We start from the raw sequence: 22,577 nt of genomic DNA, 5'->3' as shown, positions 1-22,577 counted from the left end.
TTTGCACAAAATGCTTTACGGAGGGGTCACATTTCTTTGTTACACAGGAAAAAGCACGGATGTAATTTGATGCAGCTCCAGCTCCTCTTCCGGTCTCTTTTCCCACAGCCACCGGAGAAAAATGGTATGTAGCAGCGCTGGTAGACAGAAATCTCGTAACATCTGTTTAATGTGCCATGTATCTGACACAAACTGAAGCCACTTCTGTGTCGGATAAACACTGTAACCGGTTGGATGATGTATTTTTGAGATAAAGTTTGATTTTGGTAAAAAATACTGTTGTTCCTGTCACATCCATCCAGCACTTGTTTGCTGTCGTTAGCCTTTAGCACAGTTGCACTGAATGGGCTAAATAGTGCTAGAAGAGGACAAAATATCGTAAGCTTGACTTTATCATCGATTGTGGATTTTTCCGGTAATCACAAAAATAAATGCATGGAAAATACATTTACGGTTGTTCGTTGGCAAAATGGCAACCGGTGTTTTTCGCCGATGTTAGCATAGCTAGCATCTTTTTCATGTGGTCCATTTCTTTTGGTAACGTGTACAAAATTAGTGTCGTCAGCCACTGCAGATTTTGTCTGAGGAAAGCACGCCGGCTTTCATTGGCCGTAAAGTAACTATCATTTGAGCATGTGTGGCAAGCTGAGGCCACGAGTTGCTGCAACCACTGTGATTAAGTGTTTGCTACCACCTGAAGTTCAGTCTTGTCAGTGATGTTTTTAAAACACAAATGTCTGAACAAATGACTGCCTGTGATTCCTCCTTTTTCACTGAGACAAGACTGGCCCCGGCCTGGTCTACAATCAGATCTCCTTGAGTTGTCCCTGATCTCACATGTTTGTCTTGCTTCTCAGACCAAGGGGACATCATCTTTCGGTAAGCGCCGGAACAAGACGCACACCCTGTGCCGTCGTTGTGGGTCCAAAGCCTACCACCTGCAGAAGTCTACCTGCGGCAAGTGTGGCTACCCTCAGAAGCGCAAGAGAAAGTGTAAGTAACCTTAACGCATGTAATAGAATACACTGTTTTTAAATGTGATATTGGCAAACTTTATGCTTGCTTCTAGTGTTAGTGTATTTTTTTTTATTTTTTGAAATGGCAAAAACCAGCAGGTTGCTGTCTTCCAGCATATTTTAGTGTAACACCCCACTGGTTTGCACCCATGCCCTGTCAAAAAGGCTGGAACTTAACTCATTATGAGCAGCACTGTCAGTATGCTGTTTAGCTCTTCATTGATGTGAAGTGCCATGCTCCCTTGATTTATGGTGCTGTTCATTTTCAGACAACTGGAGCGCTAAGGCCAAGAGGAGGAACACCACTGGCACAGGCCGTCTGAGACACATGAAGGTCGTCTACCGCAGATTCAGGTAAGATGTAAAAAGGAGCAGATCACAAAGTGTTTCAAGGTGTTCGGTGTGTTAATTTATCATGCTTCTCTCTGTCAAAATCTAACAGAGGTGCACACCTCGTTTCCTTTTTCCCCTTAACATGTTTTTGAAAATCGTCACACCGACAGGATTTTATTTTTGTAAAGCTTTGTTTGCTGAAACATCATTTAGGTGTGGATGAAAGGCCAAAACATAGAAAATGGTTTACAATGATACCTGTGTACATGTGAATGTAGCCTTTGTTTTGTTTGGCGGTTTTTATTTCCTTAAAGAATAATAGGTTACAACTGAGGTTACAAGATTTTTTTTCATGCACTAAATAAATTAAATTGCCTTTTCGTCTTATATTAAATTATTGTTAATTACTTGTACCTGAGGGATACAGGTTAAAATTTCCCTTTAGCTTGAAAATGTCGTTTAAAAAAAACTTCCCATGGTGCTGAATGGGTAAACATAAGTTCCACTTCAAGCAAACTTTACTTCAGTTCTTCACTTTCTGAGTCTTAAATTGGTTTTTAGCCTTAGCATCAGTATTACAAAATTGTCTTGATGACAGGACTCTTAAACGTGTAATGAATTTAAACACCTCAATGAAAATGTTTGCAGGAAATCACAATTTGTTAAACACAAGTAAACCTGGAGTAAATTCACTTGATTTACTAGCTTGATCTATAAACCTTGGATATGTTGACAAGTTGTGTTGATGTGTTTCCAACAGGAAATATAAGCAGGATTTCTGTATCTTCTATCAGCTCGATAAAACCAAATAATTTTCCCACTTTGACAAAAAAAATTGACATAAAAAGATTAATAGTTTATATAAAGATGTCTTATAAGACCATAATATTTGCCTTTTGACTTTAAGGGATGGTAAAATTTGTGTGCACAAGCAAATATTTGTATCAACAATTCAAGCAAGTGTTTACAAAATCTAAGAAAACTCTCAATACTGAACTTGTTTGGCAGTTGTAGTTAGCATACCACTCTTTTTTTTTTTCTTTTTTTTTTCTTCCCTTTTTTTTTATTGGTAGACTTTAAACAGAGTGTTAGGCTTGCAGTGTGCAGCTGGGGTTTTTCTTCCCTCTCCCACTTACTCGTCTTGCAGCAGAAAACTGAGCATAAAGAAGTTGCCAAACATTTAGTATTCACACTTCCTATTAAACAGTTTGAACATAGAGTAACGGGGTTGTGTCCTGCTGCAAATCAGGGTTGTCTTGTCATATTTAGCCCACATAGTTTTACTGTCTCACAGACTGGGTGTATGAAAATGAGGTTTGTCTTCCTCAATGCTGCTCACCAATGATGGTGAAAAAAAAAATGTCTGAACAAATGAACTTAATATGACATCACTCTTTTCTCTGAGGTGAGTGGCATTTCAAGACAAGTCATATAGAAGGAAATTTTGTCGGTCTTACTACTTCTTGAGAGTAAGTGGGTGGTTAAAACTCGTACGTTTTGATATTTATGTTATCATTTACAAAACATTCAAGCTGCACAGTGAGCAGTTATCCTATTTCAGCTTATGTAAACCAAGTCGATCTATATAGGGGTTTTACTTATTGAATGATTTTTTTAATCTGATGTTAACATATCAGCTGATTTTCCAGACACATGAAGCACAGGAACATTTTCCTAAGATTTGTTGTGTGTAGTAAGTAGCTTTTTGTTGTTTGTGGCATGTTGTCAAAAAGGAAGTTTTAGGGTGCCCCCTGGTGGACAAAGCATGTGTAAGGTTAAACCGTGTTTCTCCCATCTCTTCTTTAAGTGGGGGGGGGAATAATTGACCAGCTGTTAATAATATTAAAACAGAGATTGGAAAATGGCTAATAGCGGCTCTTGTTATAACCCCTTTGATAAGATTTATATCAGGCATAAATTATATAACCATTTAATGTAAGAATATGAAAGCCGTACTTAATGGCTCCAATTATGCATTTTCATTTTTGTATTAGTTTATGTAATGATGCTAATAACTTGCTTTTACTCCAATCTGGCAACACAACCTTGGCAGCAGCTGTTGAGTTTCCACTGTCTCAGGCAGAATGCCTGTTTAGCTGCAATTCAGTTAAATCACCTTCACTGGCTCATTAACGCTGGCAGTTACTGCACAGTTTCACAGTTCTAGCTGTTAGAAAATATTCAGTGTAAATAAATAAGGGATGGCGATGTGTGTGTGTGTTGGTGGCATAATGGGTGAAAGCTGCGTGCAAGCCTCACAACAGTTCAAACGTGGCCAAAATTTACAAAACACAGTAGATCTGAGGGCAAACTATCTTTAATCTCCTCTCCGCTGCTTCTGATAACATGAATAATTTACCTGAGCCCAGTCCAGCTAGCAGGCATCGAGTCTGTGTTAAATTGGGACAAATCAGGGAACCCAGTAAATATTTTTAGTAGTTGCGTGGGTGTTTTCTCCTGTCGTGATGATCTTAAGCTTTTACATGTGGTACAGCGGTGACCCTCCAGAAGTGAAGCATCTAAAATGTCTGACTCATTTGGACCTGACATTTGGTGGTCTCCTCCCTCCTGAGCGCTCGGTCTTTCAGTGTTTGAGGTAGAGAGAAGTATTATGTGCTGCCTGTAGGGGAGGACCACGTCAGTACCAACATTGTGTGTAGTTTGTGTATGAAAATGGTTTACTTCTGTTGACTCAGGGATGTGTTTTCCAGAATGACGTTTTTGGTGAAATAAACATTTGCATTCTTAACGTCACAAACTTCCTCCAGTCTCAGTTGTGCCAAGGTGCCCTGCATTTTCTATTCATTCTTCATATAAAACAAGTTAAAATCATTATTTATATTAAGATTTAATCATCAGCATTCAAGCAGGTTAGTTGGGAATAATATTTGGATCGATGTAGTGGTTTTAGCGTTTTTGTAGAATAACAAACAACGTGACTTGGACTTCTTTAGCATGATTACCTCTTAGTAAGACTAGTCTAATATGTCAACAGCATAATCAGTTTTGTTTTTGTTTTTCAGGAATGGTTTCCGGGAAGGCACCACCCCCAAGCCCAGACGCGCTGCAGTGGCCGCCTCAAGCTCATCCTAAAAGACACATTTTTGGTTAAATAAATGTGATGATAAACAGGAGTTGCAGGCTCGTTTTGTGGTCCTTGTTGTCTACCCATCCATCAGTGGCCATAAACAGTGTTGTTGTAAACAGATTTATATACACACACACACTGACTTTGTTTCTTCTTGATTACATTGTATACATCTCCAGTGTAAAGGGGGGGGGAGAATCAGGAGTTTGTGAAAAGTGGAAACGAACTTGGAATAAAAGGTTTTCAGTCACATGAGCTGGTGTCTTAATGTTGGAGGTTTTCTTACAAGACCAGCCTTATAAGAGCTAATGTCTGGTTTATGGAAATACTGGGTTAAAATATAACAGTCTCATGAAAGAACACCTATGATACTGTGAAATGGTTTTAAATAAGGACAGGGGTTGTAGACATACAGACTTACAGAAGTGGAAGTACAGTTTTGTTTTTTACAACATTGTGGTTGGAAGCACTGATTAAATTCAGTGAAAGTAAAAAAAACATAATTCATATTAACAGGATTACACAACTCCATGGAGTGCAAACTTGATTATAGTTTACGTTGAAATAATTCTATGCAGCTTGAATGTGTTTAACACAAGCAGCGAAAAACTAGCGCTAGTTGCTATCGTTTATGCCGGGTGCCCTTCCCTCTACATCCAAACAGGAAAATAAGTATAGTTGGGTTCACGTGAGAGGTGTAGGAACCCTAAAGTTGGCTGTGGTGGTGAAAGGGGATAAAAAATGTCGGATTTCTGTTTTGAGCACAAGTAGATTTTGTGCTGATGTTGCTCTAAAGCGAACTGCCCTGTGGCTTTAGCATAGCCTGCAGTAAACTACGCAGTATTTCATGCAGCCTTTGAATAATCCGAAGTTGATAAAGCTCAGTTTGTTTTGTGGGAAGTTCGGGGGGTGTAATTTCCAGGGGGGGTTATGACCCCCCCCCCCCCCCCCCAAATAATCAGACCCAACCAATATAACACCCCCCAATAAAATTATGAACTATCTTGCATAAATAGGCTGTTGATGTTCTTTACTCATTTCAGTTATTACCAGCAAAATAGTTGCATGTTTAATCATGTGGGAATTTACCCAGATTTATTTATTTAGACAGAGATCTTGATCCCACCAATGTTAGGCACAAAGTTACGCCGATGGGTCTATCAAACATCACTGAGCAGTCCTTACCTTTTAACAATAATCTCTCTTCTTCATCTCTTGTCTCTTAAATCTTACAAAGAACAATATCTGGCTAAATCAGTTTAGTAGGAAGCAAAATCACTCAAACCATAAGACACTACAAAACACTTTAGCATCTTATTCCAGGTAAAATATTTTTAAGCATATTGTTCTAACAGTTTGTAAAGTTAAATTATCTGCTTGAAATATCTAACATTAAGCTTCACAAGAAAATATTTTTTATTTGCTCACACACAATGCTATGATAGACTGAAAGGCTGTGTGAAACAGAAAAATGGAGACAGACTCTTGGCCAGTCATGTAGTCAGAAGCCCCAAAACACACACACTAACAGGGAAGAGAGAAATCATAAAGGGGTAACAATAATCTGGAGGTTGTGTAATCCTCATCGTCCCATTTTCTTGTGGGAAACACAAATCTGTTTGTATGTGTAGGAAAAATGTTGGTGAGAAAAAGTTGTGCTTATAAAAGTGTTGTGAAAGAAAAGAGACCAACTCCAGTGACGTGAAGACCCTACAATAACACAGAGAAACCCCAACAAGCAAATGACCCCTATTTTAACAAGTACTTAGTGACAGTAGGAAGGAAAAACTCCCTTTTAACAGGAAGAAACCAGGCTCAGGGAGGGTTGGCCGTCTGCTGCGACCAGTTGGGGGTGAGGAGAAGAAGACGGGACAAAAGACGTGCTTTGGAAGAGTGCCAGAGATTAATAGAAGAAAAAGAAAATACGCATTCCTGTGGAAAAGCTAATAGTATCCTAGCATGATTCAGCGTAACAATACTAGCCTGCAGTGTTTTCATAGACATGAATTCAGTTGAGGGCTGAACTGTTTCCAAGCCGCAGCTGGTCTGAACATCTGTACACACAGGAGAGTCAGTGAGGCGAAGTTGTTTATTGGATACAACATTGCTTAAATATCAATTAGTCTGCCCACTGATTGCTTTCGGACAGAACTGATCTAGATACTAGAGTTAGTATTCGGTGGTCCCAGAGCTGGCCTTTTTTCAAGCTACCCAAAGTCGCTAACAGCACCCATGCCTGCATAGTATAAGTGCAGCTGGAAGGCGAATAGCAATTAGTTGCTGTGTAACATCCTCAATGACAAAACAAGTCTAAATATTTAAATAATATAAATAATGCAGAAATTTCTCAGAGGAAAGTCTGTTTACAAATGAGTCAAAATACAGAATTTTTATGGCTGCGAGTTGGAAATTTCCCAAGAGGCATCGCAGTGGAGAAAACAAGCGGTAGGAAGTATGTGGTGATTTCTCAACAGAGGTTTCCTTGAGACATGAAATTACCAACAATCTGAATATGGTGATTACCAGATAGAGATGATGGATGTTCAAAGTATTCCTGTTACCAGTAAATCCAAACATTTTCTAAGAAGTTGGAAAGCTTCTTAGAAAAACTTTGCAGATACAACACCAGAGCCTCGGGAGCTGCTTTCAGCACTGTTCCCAATTGCCTGTGCTTATGCATGCGTATGCTGACAAATGTAATCTACCGGGCAGTCTGTCAAGTTGATTTACAGCCTCTTTGTGTGTAGGGGTAGGATGGCTTCAATCACAGATAAGCCTCGAAGGCTTTTGCAGCAGCTGTAATTCCCAACATTCTTCCTGATGCTGTGGCAGAGTTTCTCCTTTGCACTGGCAAAATAATCCTCCACCTCTGTGAAAACTGTGTTGTCCTTTCATATTTTTAACTTGTAAATCTGCCGCATGGCCAATGCACAGTCACTCACTGACTTAGCATATATCAGACAACCTAATTCAAAAATGATGCATGAACGAGTCACTTTAAACTGACAGTAAAATGCTTTTCTTTCTTTTTAAATACAGTTGAATGCTGTGAATGCTGCAGCACTGCAAAGACTCATGGGAATGTAAATGTCTAAAAGGATTCGCTTACAAGTGCTATTATTAAGACTTTGTAGGGCATGTGTGAAGTGGTTTAAAGTGCTCGCGTGGACAGGAGAAGAGTTAAGGTTTAATAAACAATGGACCTCCATGTTTCTAGTTATTAATGTTCTCCAGCCAGTTGTTTTAGAGCAGACAAATGTTGAATCAGGGAACTGAGACGATTCTTATTTCTGTCATATTCTGACACAGACAAACACACAAAATACATAAAAGTTATAAATTGATTGATATGTCACATTGAGTGGCATAAGTATTTGATCCCCAAGCAAAACATGACTTAGTATTTGGTGGAGAAACCCTTGAGAAACTTTATAAACAGTTTAGGGTTCTTTCCTGCCACTTGGCAACCGCCTCGTGGCTCAGTCTATTGGCCCTTCAGTGTGATGAAGTCGACCTTAGCAGAAAAACACGCCAAACGTTTTCCACCTCCGTGCTTGACTTGTTCGAGTTGAGTTTGATTTTGGTTTCATCTGACCACAGCACTTTTTCCCAAGCTTGTTGTTGGCCTTACAGCCCATTCCAGTCTTGTGCAGATGTACAATCTTTGGTCTGGCCCATGGTGGTGAGAATAGAAGAAATTGATTTTGTGCAAAGGTGAGCTTTTAATACAATGAGCTGACAGGTATGTCTTTTATGTAATGTGTTGTTTTCTGGATTTTGGCTGAGATTCTGTCTTAATCTGACTTCCTGACTTCTTCTAATGGCGCCATCATGACTTCCTCTGAACTTTCATAAACTCCAGTGGCAGAGGTGACATTAAATCCTTGGCTTATCTCTCTGAGAGTTTATCCACGGCTGCTTTTCCCTCATCTCAAGCAAACATCCGAGGCAGGATGTAAAAAGCACCTGCCAAGAAACCACTCAGTTGGAAAAGTTTATTGTTCTTCTCAGTGCAGGGGAAGTGTCCTTATTAGTGTGCCATGTTAGTCCAGACTGAAATATCTCCACAACATTTTGTGTCTTTTTTATGGAAATGCAATGGGTGATGTTTTATTACGTTATACCCAGAAAAAAATGAACCAATATTAAAGACATTAAATTGAAACGATTACAGCGTCTAAAACTATTTAGCTCCATGATTTACAAGGCTTTACAATCTTAGAAGACCTTAAAACAGTGAACATGGCAATAGAAAGTTAGGCAGTATTTAGGAAGTAGGGCCACTGATCACCAGTAGTAGGCGGTAAAGAGCGGGGAAACCCGCACTTGGCTCCAAGTCACCGTCGCTCTTTCTCTCCCCTCTCCGGGGGCCATAAAGGCGCAGTGCAGCTTGGCTGTGCTCACACACAGGAGTAACCTGTTGGATAGCTGGTTTTGCTTCTCTTTCACGCTGACCCAACACCCGGATCGTCTCCATACTCCTGATCCTGTGTTTACCTGCAAAATCTGGATCCCTGCACCTTCCCACCCGTTGTATGAGTTGGTATGAAAAACTCCTGCTGGAATGAGAGGTAAGTAGAGATCGAGCCCTTTACGTAGAGGTGCTGCTCGGTGATTTGATGTTTCAGCTGCTGGACACGAAACTGACTGACTTTTAATCATGTGGGGAAGCCTCTGTCCTAGGATCAGCCTGTGCGCTTTTGTTGCTGCTGCGGGAGCCTGCGTGTCGGGGTGATGACGTTCCCTCGAGCACAGGTAGGTAAAGAGGACTGGTGGGGTTTGATGCTCTGACTTATAGCATTACCTGTTATTTGGAACATTTGCTGCTTTAATAACTGCAAAGTCTGCAGCAAGAAACACACGCAGTCTGTGTTTTGACTAACACTGGTTGTTATCAGGGCTTTTTTCTGAGTGATGTGAGTGAAGCTGCCAGCAGCTACACATTCGTTTAACCCCGATAATAAAGACAGGCACTGGTACAGTAACATGACATCATCCGCTGGAAGACTAAGGAAAAGATTATTCGCGAGTAAGGAGGAACTCCTTTTAATTTAAATTCAAGTGCAGGCTGAGTATTTCTTAATGTTTTTCTATATAAGGTAGGATTTCAACACTGAGCACGGGATCATTTGTCAAAGTGCTTGGATATACGTTTTGAAGACCCTTGAGGAGACCAGGCATTTCCTGCCTGGCCCATGTGGGCACTTTTTCCATCTCTCATGTCTTACACACGTAATGCAGCATGATCAGCTCTAACTTATTTCTCATGCCGACTCCACATTTTAAGCACCGCCCTTTTCAGAATGACATTTTTTCAGGATGACATATTTACGCTCATTGTCTCCAACGGAAGACTCGCGCACAGAGATTTATGTCTAGTCACAGGACAAAAATTTCTCCATAGACTAACTCACTCCTGGTGATTTATGTCTACATTGAATTTAATAGTGCTTTTTGGAAGGTCTATGCAAGATAAAAGATGTGTGTGAGAGATTTGAGAACGAGAGAGATTTGAACTTCTTCTGACCTCTCAGGCAGTGTGTATGCAGTTTACACAGCTGTCAGATGTAGTTACACATTTGTTAAGTGTGGAGGATCGAGGCCAGGAGGTGGCTTGGAGAGACATGAATCCACATGTGCACGAGGAAGTGTTCCATGCCGCACTGTTTTTACTCAGAAGAGCTTGGATGTGTTGTTTATCTTGCAGTTCCAATAGAACTGATCTAACGAGTTATGTAATTGTGGTTATCAGTGTATGGATCTTGGAGAGAAAGAATGCCTGGCCGGCCTTATCTGTCATCATAATGTAAATTAACAGGATTTACTCTCACCCAGAACTTGCATGCAGAAACTTGCGCGTCAGTAGTTTAGACGCCATCCCCCACCAACACCCACCTCCCCCACCAGCACCACCCACCTCCTCCTCACTCTGCTTCTCTGTGTGTGTCCGAGAACAAAGGTCTTTTCATGCGGATGGTTTTTCCCACACTGGTTTATTAAACTTGTAAAGAAGTGTACGATTATCTTTTATTTGAAACCTTGGATAACTAAGGGTCTTGCAAATGCGTGTAAAAAGAAGAATAATTTATATAGGGACTATATAACACAGGGAACTAAGAATGCGGAAATGAAATATAAAGTTTATAAAAATAAGTTGGTATTAATATTGAGGAAAGCCAAGAAAGACTATTATAATAAACTTTTTCAGGAAAACAAGAATAATATTGAGGGCATTTGGAATATTTTTAAAGAAGTATTGGGTAACAAGAACACACCCTCAGATCGGTGTATTTATTTTATTAAGAATAATCAAGTTGTCGATAATAAGACTGAAGTAGCAAACGAATTTAATTCCTTTTTTGTAAATGTTGGACCTACTTTAGCAAATTTAATTAGAAAAAATGACGACCCAGAATATGAAGTTTGGAAAGGAGAAAGTAGAGTGGTTAATTCTATATTCTTAGCTGATATTACCATAAAAGAAAAAGTAGCAATTGTAGAAAATTTTAGAAATAAAAAATCTACTGACTGTGATGGTATAGACATGGTTATAATTAAAAAGACTTTAGACTGTATAAGTATTCCTCTATGCTATATTTTTAATCTCTCGTTATAATCAGGAGTATTTCCTGATCGAATGAAAGTGGCAAAAGTGATACCCTTATATAAATCAGGAGATAAGCATAGTTTTAACAACTATAGGCCAGTGTCTCTTAATTTTGTCACAGTTTTCAAAAGTGCTTGAAAAACTTTTTGCGCAAGACTTGATAGTTTTATTGAAAAAACCAACTAATAAATGAAAATCAATTTGGATTTTGTAAAAATAGATCAACGGCATTAGCATTGTTGACTTTCATTGAAGATATTTCATCTGCAACCCATAATAATAAATACACAGTTGGGGTATTCGTTGATTTAAAAAAAGCTTTTGACACGTTACAACATTTTATTTTGATTTCTAAATTGTATAATTATGGTGTGAGAGGTGTGGCATTGACTTGGTTAAGGAGTTATTTAGAAAATATGTACATTATCTCGGCAATACCTCTGAAAGATTGAAGATTGTATGTGGGGTTCCTCAAGGTTCTATTTTAGGACCTAAACTTTTTAATTTATATATTAATGATATCTGTGAAGTATCAAAAAGGTTACATTTTATTTTATTTGCAGATGACACAAATTTTTATTGCTCTGGAGAGAATTTGAAAGATTTGGTTGAAATTATGACTTCTGAGATGTTAAGATTTAAAAAATGGTTTGATGTAAATAAATTATCTTTGAATCTGACAAAAACGAAATTCATGATATATGGCAATCGTGTAAAGGAGGAAGAAGTCATTATGTCCATTAATGCAGAATTGATTGAAAGAGTTACTGAATTTCGCTTTTTGGGTGTAATAGATGAAAATTTGACGTGGAAATCACATATTGAGTATATTAGAAAGAAGATGGTTAAAAACATTTATATTTTGGGAAATGTAAAAGATTTATTAGACCAAAAAACAATGCGCATTTTATATTTCTCATTGTTTTTCAATACTTTAGTTACTGTGTCGAAGTTTGGGGAAATACATATGAGAATACTATAAAACCTCTAAACTTATTACAGAAGAAAGTGATACGAATGATTCATAACGTTAAATATAGAGAACATACAAATAAATTATTTATAAAATCAAAATTATTAAAATTAGGAGATTTAGTGAAACTATAGACACTATTAATTATGTTTAAGGCTAAAAGTAATATTTTGCCTTCTAAGTTACAAAGAGTATTTTTAACGTGTTCGGGGGGAGAAGATAGCAGAAGGAAATTTTATTTTAAGCATCAGCTAGCTAGGACTACACAAAGATTAATGAGTCCAACGGTTAGGGGTATACAACTGTGGAACTCTCTTCATTATAATTTAAAGAGTTGTATAAATTTACATTGTTTTAAAAAGTGTTACATGTCTAAAACGATAACTCAATATGAAGAATGTGAATGAAATTGGAGTAAAAGGATCCATTATTTTTTGTTTCATTTATTTTATTTACTTATCTTTTCTCCTTGTTACTATGTGGAGTGGTATATTCTGATTGTAAATTTGTTGTTTGGTTTGAGTTAGGACTGGAAATAAGTGTTAATGTTAGTTTGTTCCTTGACTTTTGGTGCCCACTTGCAATATAAGTTGGATTGTAGATAGGGGGCAGGGTTTAATAAGAATATATTCTTCTGCCTGCTCCTTTTCACACATGGTTGCAGTGCTTTACTGACAGAAAGTGTAGTTGGTTTGTTTGAAAGAACTAACTGTGGAAACTGTTGACCAAGTGTGAAATAAATAAATAAATGAAAATGAAAATTATCTGTTATCATAGGAATCCTTTCTAATGGAGCACATTATGCACTCTTTGGGTAGATGGGAAGAAACCAAAGGAAAAGCCGCTGCTGGCTGTTAAAAACGATGCAGGTTTAACAAACTTGTACACGGGCTTCACATTTAACACCCTCCATTCATCTCATATATAAGTCTATGAGTTGTATGATTGGTTGATTAAGAATTGATTTCTGATTGGAAGGGGACAAGCAATAAGTACTTTAAATGTTAAAAGTAATGTTAAATCAAAACAGAATCTTGTGTATAAAAAGCAGCTGGTTGTGGTGGCTCTGGCCAAACTGAGTGTCAGCTGTGAAACAGAAAGCTCTGAAACTGAGTTCTTCCCAGGAAATTCACGCAAGGGGTCACTAGAGGCTATAATCCAGACTATGTGTGGAAAATAGTTTACCATCAAACTGCATGTGCCAGCTTCATTTTACTACAAAGGAGTTTAATAAGAACAGCTAAGCATCCATGGTACAATCAACTGTCCATGTACACACACCTGCCAGGGAAGAACAGAACAGAACAACTCAGCTGTCTATTAGCCAAAGTACGAATGAGCATATTTCCCAAAGGTCAAACTTGCATGTTAAAGAAGTACAAGAATCACTTTGAGAGCACAAACCTCCACCAGGGCAGCTGACTCTCTATTTACTTTTAATTTCATTCATTCTGATTTCTTTGTTCTTTTTTAACATATGGTTACTAACATATGTTAGTAGGTAATGGATAATAGATAATGATTTATAAATAACTGGACATGAGAAACTTGTATATTTCTGAGTGAAAAGACAGCTCATTCTCCTTCTCTTGAACTTTCTTTAAATATCTAAATGTAAAAGTGAGATCTGAGGTCAAATGTGACAAAATGTTTGAATAAAAACTGTAATAATCCTCATATACATCATTCCCAACGCGTTGCCTATATGTGGTCAATATAAACAATGGCAGTAAGAAATTGTTAACATGAGCGCGCTCTACACATTTACAAAGTTTTATCAGAACTCATTTAAGACTTCTTTTATCCAAAACTCAAAACGCTACCAAAAGCATAACCTCCTCGGCGGAGGTAACAGTGTAACGCTTTATGTTATCGAGTAAAATGTGCAATAGTACTCCAACAATAAACTTGGTACCCAGTTATGTGGGTCTTCTCCAGAATGCTTTCCTGAGCAACGATTAGTGCTGTATAGAGCAAATTTCCAAGACTGTCACATTTATGTTGATGTGACACCTGGTGCCTTTTTTCTCACATTGTGTCAGTGATTAATACAAAATTCCTGTAAAGAACAAAAGTTGCGCTTGGAGCAAGAACTTGTTCACCTTGCCTAATCTGCAGAGGTATTTTTTTTAATAAAAGCATGTTTCCAGTAGTGCAGTCTAAGATTCCATCTGTCTCTGATTTCATGTCTGGCTCTAAGGCTTTCTTTTATTCTTTTCCTTTTCTTTGCGTGGGCATTTTCAAATAGCGGTCTGAACTTGCTCGAAGGCAGATGGTTTTGCATGGAATACCACAGGAAGTGCCGGTGCCGCTTCAATATTTGATCTCTCTTTCAGTTTATTTCCATGCCACCGCTTCATATATAATCGGCCTACCTGACGTTCAAGTATTTCCAAATGATCTTCACATGAGTTTTCTTTTCTCTTTATTTTCCACAGTCAATCCATGCTGTTCCTTCCCCTGTCAGCACTGGGGTGTGTGCGTCCGGTACGGTCAGGACAAGTATGAGTGTGACTGCACTCGTACCGGCTACTACGGAGAAAACTGCACAGTCCGTAAGTCAGTTTTCCTCTGTGAGAGTGGTGCTCATATCCTCTTTTATTGCTGTACCTTTTAGGAATTTCAACTATTTAACTTAACATAAAACCAAAGGGTTTTGAAAAAAAAAAAGGTTTAATTTCATAGCCCCAGGCTGTCAGCGTTAAAACGTCTGTCTAGACAAGTATTTGGGAAAATTGAAGGAGCGTGGGGAAGTGCCAAGAAGAGAGCAGCTGGATTAACAAAGAACCCTCACATGCTGTAGTTCCCAGTCATTTGTTATGTATTTGGCAGACATTCGCACACTGAGTGTAATAACAGTTAATCACTGCTTTGATTGTACATGGAAAGAAAAAGACAATAGGAGCAGGAGTAGGAAAGAAAAGGAAGGAAAGGAGTATTGGACAGGAAAAGGAGTTACATGTAGACCAATGTTTTCACTTGTTGTGTAACGCAGAATAGACACACATATTGCTCATGTAGCTCCAAAGAAAATATTATGACGTCTTTATGGAGCTACCAGCCAAGTGAAAGGAACAGTTTCACATTTTTGGGAATTACACTCTTTCTTTTTTCAGGGTTTTTTGTAACAAGTAGGAATATATAGGAATATGATACACCAATACTTATTTGTCCTGTTAATAATACACTTTTGATAAAATCAGAAGCCTGTGGTATGACACAAAAACTTGTATTGTCCTGCTTTCTCCAGCTCGTGTTAAGCCTTTTTCACAATGTGTTCAGTTTGTTATCGTTTAAAGGTAAATGGACTGTACTATACTCTACCACACATTCACACTCTGATGGATGCATCGGAAAACAACTTGGGGTTAGTATCCTGCCCAACAATATTTGGCAGACTGGAGCAGCCGGAGATCGAACCTTCAACCTTCAGATTAGCCATTTGTATGTGAAGTCCCATTCTGAAGCCTTGAGATGAGCATTTTACTCATCATATGTCATATAATTATTCTTAGGCTTGGGTTAACCTGATAGAGTAGCAAAAATGAGCCAAACCCCAGTAATTTGTGCTGCTTCTGTACTTTAATGCTACCGCAACCCTACTTTGGTGCATAGTGTGGATTTGATTACATCTACAAATCCGTAGTGGATGTAATCAAAATCAAAGTCATTAACCCTAGATTTTTGGTGGAGTAGCCCTAAAACCACATAATAAGATTCTCATGTTGATGTTTTGGTTTAAACATAAGCACATTTTTAAGGTGTTACAGCAAAACCAGCTGACGCAGTAAACTTGGAGTTTTTGGGGCCCCGAGGGAGGCCGATAATGAGACAGAACTGCCATTATATTTCACGTCATTCAGTAATCCACCGACTCCAGAGGTGTGGGTGGCAATTCAGAAGTCTTGATCCTGGTTTTAAAAGCAAGACCATGCCTGCCAAGTGTTCTGCTCCATAATGACATAACGACTTTGTTATTTAGAGTAGATTTCCAGATCCCCAGTTGCCATGACTTCCAGTAATAACAAGACCGTGTCTCGTGATGTTCTGCCATTCCAGCCGAGCTTTGGACCCGAGTGCGTCAGTTTTTCAGGCCCAACCCAGGTGTGGTGCACTACATTCTCACCCACTTCCACTGGCTCTGGGACATCATCAACCACACTTTCCTGCGGGACGTCCTCATGCGGCTGGTGTTAACAGGTCCAGAGTCAGCAAACTTATTGTAGAGAAATTCATTCTGGATGTTTTTTACACGTTCTGTGTATCTAATACATCTGGTTTTTTGTACCAACAGTGAGGTCAAACTTAATTCCCAGCCCTCCAACCTTCAACTCCAAGTATGACTACCTCAGCTGGGAATCCTACTATAATCTGAGCTACTACACTCGACTTCTGCCTCCGGTGCCAAAGGACTGTCCCACACCTTTGGGGGTGAAAGGTTAGCTTCCAAGGAGCCACATTTTGTAATTAGGGGAGTGTGATAGAAATTGAATACCAAATCGACACCCAACAAGCGGACTGAAACATGACTCAACATGAATCAAACTTTGCTAGTCATGGTTTAGAATCCCTTGTTATTTTTGTTATACTGCCCCCAAGAGGCCAGTGTCTGCTATTGCTCATTTAAATGTGGTTTGTCAAATGATGGTTGATGATTCTGTTGATTAAGAGTATAAATTTAAACATCTGACAACAAATGCTGGCATCAAATGTAAGCTCACATAGTTCCAAATTTAAATCCACATTTTTATGCAAAGAGTGTAGTTTAAGGATTGCTTTTATCCATATCTTGACCTTGGACTGCGCAGAAGTGCAGTTTAACATGTCAGCTGTGTCAGAGCTTCAGTATTATGGCTTGAGTCGGGTGTATCTGTGTTTTTCCCCCCCCGGTATGGTGCGTGATGCTGTGGTGTTTCTCTTCAGGCAAGGCTGGGCTACCTGACCCTGAGGTGTTGGTTGAGAGGCTTCTGAAGAGAAGGACGTTCCGACCCGATCCCCAGCGCACCAGCCTCATGTTCGCCTTCTTCGCGCAGCACTTCACCCACCAGTTCTTTAAGACCTTCAATCGCATGGGCCTCGGCTTCACTAAGGCTGTCGGCCACGGGGTCAGTCCATCCTGATCTTTGGTGTGCAGCACATTAGCTTTATTAAGGAGTTAGTGTTATATACATAGCATAAGAGCAGAGGGAAACTTCTAGTCTTGATTCTGTCTTTTTGTTAAATTTCAGCAGTATAATTTACATTATGAAGCTGGAGGTTGGTGGAAGTTGGAGGGTAACTCCAGATGAAGTAGCAGCGGCTTTTTACAATTACACCTCTGATGCTTTTTTTCGTTCTCTCCTGCAACTCAAACAGGTGGACGCAGGACACATTTATGGAGACAGCCTGGATCGTCAGCTAAACCTCAGGCTTCTCAAAGATGGAAAGCTGAAATATCAGGTAAAGTCATTTGCAGACTTATATCTGACTGCTTTATTAGGGACGCCTGTTCAACTGCCCCTTAAGTGATCTAATCAGCCAATCACATAGCTGCAATCACTGCTTGCAGACATCCGACATCGTGATAATCGACTTCAGCCTGCTTTCATTTCAGCCCGTTGTGTGGCAGGGCTCATCAGCAGATGTCAGAGAAGTGGAGTAGCTTGCATCCAATCAGTGGTGCTGCTCGATAAAAACCCTCCGAGCTCAATTGCACTGTACTGATTGTACTGATTACACACACCACGGTTAGCTGAAGTTCTCTCCTTGTTTCCCTCATTTAAGATAAATATGTTTTTAAGTGGAATTTGTGTGCATCTCCTTTTGTGTTCAACCCGGTTTGTAACAACATGTTGAACTGCTGAAGTTCAAAGAGAGCATCAGGGTGGGGGCAAAAGGTGGTGTAAGTCATTTTGAACGTGGCGTGGTTGTTTGTTTTGGATGCCTGCAGTTCGTGTGGGGTCACCAAAATTGAGTAATAGAAGAGTGCTCAATTTCAGAGCAAGGCTTTGTGAAAACATGGACAGATCCTGGCTTGTATCGATGGCTGCTGCTGGTGTGAGGGATATTTTTCTTGGCAAACTTTGGGCCACTTAGAACCAACTGAGCATCATTTCAACACCACAGCCTACCTGAGTATTGTTGCTGTGTATGTTCATCCCTTTATCACCTCAGTGTACCCATCTTCTGTTGGTTCTATTGGTCCAACCTGGTACTAGCAGGGTGTAGTTAATGAAGCAGCCAGTGAGTGTACATGTTGATTTAGAAGCGCAACTGTCAGTTCTGCAGTTCTTTTTAAAATGAAATACTTGATCTTCATTAACATTGTGAATTACAGATGACAGTGACTTGTATCATCATTCTTTCTTTTTCTGTCCGGTCAGTTAATTGATGGAGAGATGTACCCTCCCAGTGTCGCTGATGCATCTGTTAGAATGAGCTACCCTCCCGGAGTCCCCGCTGAGGCTCAGATGGCTATCGGTCAGGAAGTCTATGGACTTCTCCCTGGTTTGGGAATGTACGCCACGCTGTGGCTGAGGGAGCACAACCGAGTCTGTGATATATTGAAAGCGGAGCATCCCACCTGGGACGATGAGCAGCTTTTCCAGACCACACGGCTCATTATTATCGGTGAGTTAGACACAGTTCAAAAGGAACAGTGAGCCTGGCATTGCAGACTTCAAGTGTTTAGTGCAAGTGGCTAGGACATGTGACAGTTCACTGCTTTTTCTAATAACAAGTTAACTAGTTTAAATAAAATTTAGCAAAACATGTTGGATTTTATACTAAATTTGGTTTAAAAATGACTTCTTTTTTTTTCTTTTTTGAAAGTTTGAGCCAGACTTGCTCCTTACCAGCATCTGCGAGGTGTAGTGGTTAATACGTTTGCCTTACACAGGAAAGAGCCTCAGTTTGATGTCGGGAACAGACTCAAACCCAGCCTCAAGTGGGTCATAAGATGGTGTACTTCTAGTACTGGTCTCAAGTCAAGATAAATGTGAAGGTTGCATCAGGAATAACATCTGGCATAAAATCTGTGCCTAATTGAAAAACATCTGCTGTGGTGATCATTTGGGGAAATAACAAGCAGTCTTTTGCCTTAAGCAACCACTGAATTCCGCACAGGTGTAGCCAGAGCCTGTTCTTTACACTAAACTATTGCATTTAATTATGTATTGTTTTTTTGGTAAACTTTGTTTGTTTAACTTGAGGTTGAGCCACTGTCTGCTTGGTGCATTTTTCTTTAATCCCTTTGCTTCTCGAAGGCGAGACCATACGAATCGTGATAGAAGATTACGTGCAGCACCTCAGCGGATACCTGCTTCAACTCAAGTTCGATCCCACCCTGCTGTTCGGCTCTCCCTTCCAGTACGGCAACCGTATCGCTCTGGAGTTCAGCCAGCTCTACCACTGGCACCCTTTGATGCCCGACAGCTTCTTAATAAATGGGGACGAGCTGTCATACGAACAGTTTCTCTTCAACACGTCTGTTCTGACGCACTACGGCGTGGAGGCCCTCGTGGATTCCTTCTCCAGGCAAATTGTTGGGCAGGTAGCAAACGGCACATGTTGTGTAATTGTAACACACAGTTATGGTGCATTTTTACAAGTTAGAGTTGTTTGGACGTCTGTGTTTTATAACTCACTTTGTAACCATCAGCAACTGAAGTGTTGCACAATTCAGTGATCCATGTTTAAGGATTTCTGGCAGTCACACAAAGTTTTCCTGTTTTGCTTTATCATACTCTGTGAGTGATATAATGTGATCGCACGCTGACAGCTTGTTTTCGTACTGATAAGCTGAGGCTTGTGCAGACTTCTGCAGTAAGCCACTTTGTACCTAACTTCTCACAGGATGTCTTTTGACAGAGGTCACTCCATATTGGTTACTTACTTCTCCCACCGTTGACCCACAGATTGGCGGTGGGCACAACATCAATGCGATGGTCACCAAAGTAGCCGTTGGGACCATCAAGGAGTCCCGTGAACTTCGCCTCCAGTCTTTCAACCAGTACAGGAAGCGCTTTAACCTCACGCCATACACGTCATTCAGGGAATTCACCGGTAAGGCAAATGATTCTGTGTCTAGCTCACATGGCACAAATTTTAGAAGTCCACGCAAACAGCTGGACGGACACTCCTGGAATTAATGGCATCTGCTCTCTTTTTGGAGCAATTTTTAAAGCACTGGTTTTGTCAAAGTTATTTTCTTCCCACTGCTGTCCTCTGAAGGGTAGCGAGGGGATGCATTTGCATCAGAATCTCTATTTACATGTCACGAACTCCACTGAGTGTCCACCTTAAACAGTCATGTGCCGATTTACATCATGCAGCTCCCTGACATAGAGAGATTTTCAAAGAGCTTACAACTCCAGTGACTCCGTGATGAAGATGGAGAAAGACTGTGATAGTTCATAAAGCCTGAAAATCCACGAAAGAGGTGTTTTAAGCCATAGTCAGTGAATTCAGTAGCTGCTGATTGGACCCCTTGAAGAAGCAGCAGTAGGCCTACAAAATAAAATCAAAGCCGGGGGAAGGCTTCATCACCTGGTCATGAAATTTCACAGCAGTGTGTCTCACTCTATTGGAGGAGCTCTGTAGAAAACCTCCCTGTCAAAACTAATGTGCTGAACTGATCTGCCAGCCTTACAGCAGTATTGGTTTAAAACCTGCAAATATTATCTGTAAAAATCTGTACTGTAATGATGTCGATGACCTGCTTCATAAACATCCTATTTGACATATTTGGTCACTTTTTGCAGATAATGAGGAGATAGCACGAGACCTCGAAGAGCTCTACGATGACATTGACGCACTGGAATTTTACCCCGGCTTGTTGTTGGAGAAAACACGAGCGGGGGCCATATTTGGAGAAAGCATGGTGGAGATGGGTGCCCCCTTCTCCCTTAAAGGCCTCCTGGGAAACCCTATATGCTCTCCGGAATACTGGAAGCCCAGCACCTTTGGAGGAAAGGTGGGCTTTGAAATAGTAAACTCTGCCACACTCAAGAAGCTGGTGTGTCAAAACACCAGAACGTGTCCTTACGTGTCATTTAGAGTACCAGCAGAAGAGAAGCAAGAACACGGGCGAGAAGGTGACAGAGCGCAGACTGATGAGCTATAACCTTTGCAGACATCAGAAGGTTGTTTTGTTTTTGTAAGATCATTATATGAAGGTAAAAGAGGCGGCTGCTAAATAAAACAATTTTAAAAAATTAGTGTTACAGATGTTTGCTTGGAAAACATCAGTAATGCTTGCTTGAACAGCACTGGAGAGTCACACAGGAATCAAGAGCTCAGAATGAAATCAAATATGCCTTTTCCTTTATTTTGCTCACTGTCTCATACACTTGAACACAAATACATGAGGAATAAACATGTTTTTTTGTCAATAAAACTTGTGTCCGAAGACTGAAATGATCACAATACCTGTTCGCACTGTCCATCAGTAAACGTTTGTACTGTCTGCAGAATTATTTTGAAAGATCTCATTGCAGCTCAGCATAAAGACTGAAATAAAACTGCCCATTCATTCAAACGTACTCAGGCTTCAACATTATTTACGACCCAATGATCATTATCTCTCATGACTGTTTGTACCCCACCCACATTACTCACCCACTGCATCTCATAAAACCAGTGTATTCTTTGGCTTAAAGTTGAACACCAATGATAGCTGATGAGAGAGACCTGCCCAGTGCTATGTAACTGCAAGTTTTCTTTTTTTCTTTCTTTCTTTTCTTTTTTTTTAATAACCAGGGTGCACAGCGTGGTTTAAAATCAGAATCAGAATCAGAATCAGAATCAGAATGGGTTTATTGCCAGATGTTGAGGTTTACAACATTAGGAAATTGCTGCGGTGCTTCAGTGCAGACAATAAGAATTAAAGTGCTATGTAGAAAGAAAGATATGTGCATGAGATATACATGAGATATATACATGAGAATAAGAATTATGAGTGCTACGTAGAAAGATATATACATGAGTGCAGGTGGTGATCAGTGCCAAACATATATACATGAGAATAAGAATTATGAGTGCTACGTAGAAAGATATATACATGAGTGCAGGTGGTGATCAGTGCCAGACATGAAATGATGCAGTGACACAGCGTAGGGTCATGTGTTAGTGGCGGGGACAGTCATGTGGTTATTGTTCATGTGTCCAACAGCAGAGGGGAAGAAACTGTTCTTGTGGCGAGAGGTTCTGGTGCGAATGGACCGGAGCCTCCTGCCTGAGGGGAGCAGGTCAAACAGACTGTGTCCAAAATACACATATAACTAAATTGCCCTTGCTTCATAGTTTAAAACATGTGTTCTTGCTACATGCACTTCTGCATACATACATATGGGATTATATATGTCCGGAAAAACCACATATACAGTCTGTATGTACCTGCTATTAGTCTTTTCAGATGATTTGCATTGTGTAATCGTTTATATAAACATGGGAATGCAAACCCGTATCTTTTCACTGATTTCAGACAGCTTTTGTGAAAAATATTTAAAAGGAAGAAGGAATGACAAAGTCAAAATATTTAGCTTGGCACTGATTGTAGAAGCCATAGCAGCACTCTTTATG

General features: G+C 39.8%; 2 protein-coding genes across 2 annotated transcripts; both read left to right on the top strand.

Moving 5' to 3' along the window:
• Positions 1–4,483, top strand: rpl37 (ribosomal protein L37). Its single transcript, XM_080875136.1, has 4 exons — positions 1–124; positions 858–993; positions 1,286–1,370; positions 4,373–4,483. Exons 1-4 carry the CDS (start codon positions 122–124, stop codon positions 4,440–4,442), a joined length of 294 nt encoding a protein of 97 aa, XP_080731262.1. The 5' UTR covers positions 1–121; the 3' UTR covers positions 4,443–4,483.
• Positions 4,484–8,792: 4,309 nt separating this feature from the next.
• Positions 8,793–21,538, top strand: LOC308391534 (prostaglandin G/H synthase 1-like). The gene is made up of 11 exons (XM_080874165.1): positions 8,793–9,008; positions 9,109–9,192; positions 14,456–14,572; positions 16,077–16,217; positions 16,312–16,455; positions 16,941–17,122; positions 17,373–17,456; positions 18,380–18,626; positions 19,262–19,548; positions 19,913–20,060; positions 20,759–21,538. The coding sequence occupies exons 1-11, from the start codon at positions 9,002–9,004 to the stop codon at positions 21,118–21,120; spliced, it is 1,803 nt and encodes a 600-aa protein (XP_080730291.1). The 5' UTR covers positions 8,793–9,001; the 3' UTR covers positions 21,121–21,538.
• Positions 21,539–22,577: the final 1,039 nt, after the last annotated feature.

Source organism: Rhamphochromis sp. 'chilingali', assembly GCF_963969265.1.
Source record: "Rhamphochromis sp. 'chilingali' genome assembly, chromosome: 2".
In the NCBI taxonomy this organism is placed as follows: domain Eukaryota; kingdom Metazoa; phylum Chordata; class Actinopteri; order Cichliformes; family Cichlidae; genus Rhamphochromis; species Rhamphochromis sp. 'chilingali'.
This window is presented reverse-complemented; position numbering and strand designations above follow the sequence as displayed.

Excerpts from the sequence above, each read along its gene's own strand:
- rpl37 (XM_080875136.1), top strand. Across the intron at positions 994-1,285 it reads TCAGAAGCGCAAGAGAAAGT|ACAACTGGAGCGCTAAGGCC; the intron begins GTAAGTAACCTT and ends GTTCATTTTCAG. Across the intron at positions 1,371-4,372 it reads GTCGTCTACCGCAGATTCAG|GAATGGTTTCCGGGAAGGCA; the intron begins GTAAGATGTAAA and ends TTTGTTTTTCAG.
- LOC308391534 (XM_080874165.1), top strand. Across the intron at positions 16,218-16,311 it reads CATGCGGCTGGTGTTAACAG|TGAGGTCAAACTTAATTCCC; the intron begins GTCCAGAGTCAG and ends TTGTACCAACAG. Across the intron at positions 17,457-18,379 it reads ATGGAAAGCTGAAATATCAG|TTAATTGATGGAGAGATGTA; the intron begins GTAAAGTCATTT and ends CTGTCCGGTCAG.